General features: G+C 29.9%; 1 protein-coding gene across 1 annotated transcript in view; it reads right to left on the reverse strand.

Annotated features, from left to right (window-relative positions):
* The window catches only part of LOC105459049, a 2,279-nt gene extending 1,260 nt beyond the window's left edge, over positions 1-1,019 (reverse strand). The window contains exon 1 of the mRNA XM_011704722.1: positions 804-1,019. Coding sequence (XP_011703024.1) covers positions 804-1,019 — 216 coding nt within the window. The remainder of the gene's footprint in view (positions 1-803) is intronic.
* Between the last annotated feature and the right edge of the window lie 6,291 nt (positions 1,020-7,310).

The following is a 7,310-nucleotide window of genomic DNA, read 5'->3' on the forward strand; positions in this document are numbered from 1 at the left end:
AATGTTCATTAAAAAAATTGCTGCCAACAAATCCGATGAATATCCGATATTTTTGAAAATGTGTGACAATCTACACGGCAATGACTGCACATATGTATTCAGGCTGAAGGTCATTATTTTGAGCACTTTTTATAAAGATAAGCAACTCCATATTACTGTAATATAAATATGACTATAACTCGAAAACAAAGGGGACACATGTTTATATGAACTTTTATTATTGCTTCTGTCCACTAATGAAGTATCGGCTCCACATGTTAAGAAATATCCTGTAAAACTATAGATTTATTAGTACTTAGATGTACTATTAGTAACAGTGAAGATTGGAATATATTCTTAATAATTAATTTAGAAACAATAGATTTAATCTTACTTTCTATAAAAATAAGTAATGTAAAGAAAAATATGCTCTATATACAGACTAATTTAAAGAGTTTCAACTTTTAATTTTTATTATTACGTTTAATAATAATTATCGAATAATACAAATTTAAAATTTAATTAAACTTATTTCAGTATTACAAAAAAGTAACAATAAAATAACGAATCGTTACTTTTCAAGTAACGGTAACGGTAACGCGTTATTTTTTTAAGGTAACGTTCCCAATCCTGGTTATATATTTATATAACAATATATACATATAAATATATATTATATATTTATGTATATATAATATACTTATATATTTATATTTTCTACTACAAGGTAAATATACAAAACTTTGAAAAGCGTCTTCAAAAAATTACGATTTTTTTAATAAGACTCTCTTGCAGCAATGCGATATGTACATCATGGTAAATACCTCTTTAAAATCTTCATACTTTGTAAATTTGATAGGTGGCTCAGTTATTTTATAATTAACAAATATGCTAAAATTATCGTTCTTTTGGGTACAATTAATATTTGTAAATTGATAAATGAAGTCAACATGATCTGTCTCATCTACGGTTACCCTGTTTACGTAGGAATAATTAATATTATCCTTAAAATGTAAAGGTTGAATATGATAACTCGTCATTGTCTCACTCTGAAAAAAAATTAAAAACATTGAAAATAATATTTGTAATTTTTATGTATATACCAAAATGTCACATTTATGATATCATATAATTATTATAGATAGTAATAAAAGTTACTAATTACATTAAGTTAAATAAATTAGTAAAAAAAAAACAAGTAAAAGTTGAAGTAAAAAACTACTGTAAGAGACTGGTCTTTTGATCGCAAATTTTACTTGTTTTTTATATTTATTTTATATTTATTTATCAATATTCTGCAATTCCACGTTAAGTTTTAGCTTCTGTTTTCTGCCATATTTGGTGAGTGTTTATATTTAATATTTTACTCATGTGTGTGTGTGTGTGTGTGTGTGTGTGTGTGTGTGTGTGTGTGTGTGTGTAGACACATTAAATTTAGTGTCATTTTTAAATTTTTGATTGTCTAAGATTATTCGGCTTACCAACCAATCATGAGTGATACTTAAAAATCTTGCCACGTGTGCGGACAAAGGAAGGTACCACCAAGATTTCTGTATTGCTGAGGGTGGCTCAAATCAGAGTCGAAACATTCTACTGTAATTGTGAGGATACTTATTAAACCGATTGAATTTCACATGCACCGCGTTGCCTCTCATTAGCCTCTTTTTTTCTTGTTTATTAAAAAACAGTTTAGTCATTTGTTTTTACACCTTTTTCTTAGTCTTTAAACTTCTCCTTTCTGTTTTTAATAATTGTTATCTTAATACTTATTTTATGCATAAACTAATGAGACGATTCGATTATTGTAAAGAAAACACTTTTTATTTGGAAAAAAGATTTGTAAAAATTGCATTTTTTTAAAAAGCTGTGTGTTTCCTTTTTACTAATCTATTTACCACATTATTCTGTGTATAAAAGTATTAAGTTTTAATTATCAAGAAATCACAATAGGTTACGAAATATTTCATATTTTGTGTCAAAATATATATATCATGATAAAATAAAGGAAATATCTCGTAAAATATTGATTTTTTAATAACTTTAATATTATACTTTTTACGTAAAATAATTAGAGAAATTGTATTATGAGAAAAAATTATACAATTGCATTTAAAAAATCGAAGTGACCTCATATTTTTTTAACACTTCTAGCTAGAAACAAGCAAATTTTGATCAAAATACAAATATACTCCCCCTTAGTATTATTCAACTTTTATGTGAAACATTTTTTGTATCATAAATAATATTGGAGAAAATTGACTGGATTAAAATGAATAATTAATACACACTATACATATTATTCTGCAAAAACATTATACATGTATATTCTAGAACGTATATACATGAACACGCATTATATTTTATCAACAGTACCGCAAAATGATTGCAAATTCTTTATATACAATTTGTGAATGCAAGCCTCAAACCATATCTATTTTTAATGTTCCTTCTGCTACGATTTTATTGACAATGTCAGAAAATGGACGTAGCCATTGCAATATAGCACGTGAATTAAAAATTGGATGTTTTGGCGGAAGTCTACTTAAGGCCTCACGAAAAAAGCTAGGATGGCCGCTCTTAAGTTTTTCTCGGGTGACGTTCACATTCCGCGAAATTATTTATCGCCATTACCTTGATCCCTCATATGTACGTTACACTAAACTGACTAAGCATTTTACTTTCCACTTTTATGCTTTTTACCCCCATATAATATTACGCTCCTAGGGATTTTTATAATGCGTGCAGTTATCGGTCTCAATTAAAGATGCTTTGATAACACTAATTATAAATAATTTATGAAAACTTTACATCAAAATACACAAATTCAATGTCGACATGTTCAAAGATCAGTGTATATGTATACAGGCCCTGCCAAAAATTCAGGGTCAAGGGCCAAGAATTAAGGGCTACCTAAATAATTTCTGATCGAGATATTGAATTGAAATTTATAGAGTTACAATGGCAAAATGTATAATATATCATTTAAACGCCCATTTCAATTTTCCGATCCGAATCTCCATTTTCGAGCTATCGACGAAAAATGCATTGACGCGCTCGAGTGTTTTTCATTTTTCATAAAATAGTCCTTATTTCAAAAAAATCTAATTCGACTGCAGTTGGTCGTACAAAATTTTTGTATAGATCTTTTTTGTGTAAAATTCAATTTTCTACAACTTTCGCGTCTTCACTTTTTCCCCTAAACGTGAAACTTTTTTAGTTATTGGCGAAAAATCGGTTTTTTGAACCTTTTTTGCACCCTAATTTTCGCAACGACCATGATACGGGGGTGGGCTTTTTGTACCTTAATTTTAACCTCAAAAGACACCCCTCCACGAAGTGGCAACATTTCTAGCATTTTTTCCTATCTTAGTCAAAATTTCGGCTCATTTGACTGGGCTATTAAATAACACCAATGTTCAAATAAGCATAACTTTGCAAAGAAAATCGTAGAATCTCAACGACCTCGCGTTCTCCTCGTTTCGAAAAGTCCTTTCAAACAAGCCCTTACTTGACCCCACATGCCATTTAAGATTTTTATTTCCCCTCATCCCCTGCTCCCCTCGGAGGATTGAAGTGGGCGTTTTCAAGATTAAATGATAGACTATTACATTTTGCCATTGTAACCCTATAAATTTCAATCCAATATCTCGAACCGTTCAGAAATTATTTACGATTAAGAATGACTTTTATGTCGCTTTGCCTGGGAAACTCCCTATGCGTATACTGTGATCGAAACTGATTATAAATATTCTGACCTTTACACATCTTTCAATATATGTTCAATGTGCAATATCTAAATGCACGAATTCGAGTAATTTGATAGCTTAACTTTAAACACTCATTATTAATATATATTTAGATTGCACTGTTATCTTCGCGTTTGCTATGTGATTGCCACGTGTTCGACGTCTTTATGATAAGATTCCATATATTCATTCAAATGTTTAAATTCTTGTAGCATAATTAATTGATTTCATGAAGAAACAAATATTTACCTTGTTTTAATTACTAAAATGTATACGTGTGTGTTGTGTGTGTGTGCGTAAATCAATTAAATATAAAATCTTCACAGACGAACAAAATGTTCTATTCACTTTGATAGTCATTGAACAAATGGAATGAGATTCTGAGAGTAAATAAATAAAGGTCCATCTACAATGAGAATAGTAAATCATAAGCTGTAAGAAATTGAAATCAGAGTCGAATATGAGAAGAATAATCGATTGTGATTGGTCAATTTCTTACGGCTTACAACTTGCTACTTTCATTGTAGATGGACCTTAAGATTTTCGTTCGGGCAACTAGTACATGTTGAATACACTGTATTCGACTGTAATAGTCTTTTCTAAAATCTCCAATATTTCCCTAGTAAATGTCCAATCGTATGATATGGTGTCTGTACGTGTTAATTTCACATGCATCAAGTATATCACATTTTTTTTAGCCTACTTCTTTTCCTTCTTGTTTATTAAAGGATAGTTTAATAATTTGTTTTTACACCTTTTTCTTGGCCTTTAAATTGTTCCTTTTTGATTTTAATAATTGTATCTTAATATTTCCTTTATGCATAGAATAATGAGATAGACCAATTAGTGTAAAAAGCACAGTTCATTTGCAAAAAAGATTTCTAAAAATTTCATTTTTTAAAAAAGCATCTGTATATTATCTTTACACCAACTGGTTTATCACATTATACTGCGTATAAAAGTATTAAGTTACAATTATCAGGAAATCAATAAGATATAATATATTTTATAATTTATTTAAAATATTGCATGATAAAATACCAATTAATTCGTAAAATATTGATTTTTAATAACTTTAATTTTATACTTTTATATATGCACAATAATTAGAGAAATTATATTATATGAAAGAAAATTATACAATTTCAATTAAAAATGGAGGAACCCTCATATTTCTTTATCATCTTGATCAATCTAGAAAAAAAAAACTTTTAACCAAAATACAAATGTACTTCCTCTTAAAACCATTTTAGCTCAAATTTCAGTTCAAATTTGTATAAAACATTTATTTGTATTATAAATATTGAAGAAAATTGACTGAATTGATTAAAATGGATCACTCTGTATACATTATTCTGCAACAAAAATTATACGTGTATATTCTAGGACTTAATATAAGCATGAAAATGCATCATATTTTATCAACAGTGTCGCAAAAAGAATACAAATTCTTTATGCAAAATTTGTGAATGTAGCAAGCCTCAAACTACATTTTTTTAAATGTTACTTTTGATGCAATTTTATCGACAATGTCAGAAAATGAACGTAGCCAAGAGCATAGCACAGCAGCCAATAAAAAATAGACGTACTGGCAGTAGTATACCAAAGGATCTGATGGTCCTATATGAAAAAAGCTGGGATAATCGCTATTAGCTAGATTTTTCTCTAACATTCACATTCCTCGAAATTATTCATTGCCATTATTTTGATCCCTTATATGTACGTTATATTAAACATTCTTCACCTTTATGCTTTACCCGCATATAGTATTACGCTCCTACCAGATATTTTCTAACTTTATAATGTGCGTTATCGGTCTCAATTAAGGACGCCTTGATAATGCTAATTATACGTAATTTATGAAAGCTTTTCAGCAAAATATACAAATCCAATGTCGACATGTTCAAAGGTCGGTATGTATATTCATAATTAGTTCATATTACTGATACATACATATTAGAGAGCTTTCCTGACAAATCAACACAGGGGTCATATTATATTCTATTCGATATTCTGCAGTGACAGACAGAGACAGAATGATTCCGGTGTCGATTTGTCTGAGAAATTAACAGCTCCCTACGTATACTGATCAGTGATAAAAACCGATTATGAATATAGATCTTTATACATATATCTTTCGATGTTCAATGTGCAATATCTAAGTGCGCGAATTCGAGTAATTTGGATAGCTCAACTTTAAACACTTCGTATATATGTATTTAGATCCCACACAGCATGAAATACTTTTTGCGAATCCTTTTTTTGAAATATTTCGTAAACCTTTGTAAAACATTTTAAAATTTTACCACATATTAAAATATTTTACAAAAATATTCTAGAAATTGAGATCTTAAAACGCCAACAACGGTACAAAGCGGATCTTGCTTTCATATAATATTAGTGTGAATCTTACAATTTTCGATTCATATATAACACCACGTGGCCGCAAATCGCGTGCATCTCTGTAGCTCCGAACCAAGTAGTAGTATGTAATATCACAATTAAATTGCCAAAGGCAATCTAATCTATAATCTAATAAATAATCTAATCTATCTATATATTATCTAATAAATTGATGCTCAAAGCATCAAGTCCTGAGAAATCTCCCTCACCTTCGCGATATCAAATAAATGCTAACTTGCATCTATACGAATCTGTAAAGAATTTATTGCGAAAAAATATCACCTCATGTTCTCAGCTAAGAACATTCCACGATCTTTCCTGATACTCAATTATTCTAGAAATATTGTGCGAATATCGTAAGAAATATTTCTGTTGAAACATTTGAATAAATATTTCGAAAACTCTGATTTCCTAGACAAATTTATATTTCAGAAATATTTCATGAAATATTTTCAAATATTTCAATTCTTGTATAAAATATTTTGGAAATATTTTTTAAATATTTAATGCAGCTGTGCGGGATAGCTTTGATATTTTCGCGTTTGCTATGTGATCGCCACGTGTTCGACGTCTTTATGACAAAATTTCATATACTCATTCAAATGTTTAAATTCTTGTAGCATAATTAAATGACTTAATAAATTTATTAAGAATCAAATATTTACCTTGTTTACTATAATATATACGTGTATGTGTGTGTGTGTGTAATTCAATTAAATGTAAAATTTTTGCAGCCGAACGAAGTGTACTATACACTTTGATTGTCACCGAAAAAATGGAAGAAATCTGGAGCATGGTGAACCATTCCGGTGAATTCAGTCACTCAAAAGTAGTGGGGAGCAATAAACTAGCAATGAACCAATCAGCTTTTCCTCAAGATGCAGTGGGGAACAACTGATTGGCCGAAATTTTAAGCCATGTCCTTTGAGTATATAGATACCTGGAGGTGGAATGCCTTTATTCTCTGCAGGCCGCAAGCGAGTCCAAGAGTGGCAAGGAGTGCGAGAGAGAAAGGTATACGAGCGGTACCACGTGATACTTCGTCCTTTCTGTCTGTCGAATGATCGACGCATGCGCAGAGAGGACGAACATTACTCGTCTACCTTTCTCTCTCGCACACATCTTGGACACAGTTTTCGAGCCAACATCTGTCTCTTATACACATCTCTGAGCGGGCTGGCA

Source organism: Wasmannia auropunctata, unplaced genomic scaffold (assembly GCF_000956235.1).
Source record: "Wasmannia auropunctata unplaced genomic scaffold, wasmannia.A_1.0 LD334216.1, whole genome shotgun sequence".
In the NCBI taxonomy this organism is placed as follows: Eukaryota; Metazoa; Arthropoda; class Insecta; order Hymenoptera; family Formicidae; genus Wasmannia; species Wasmannia auropunctata.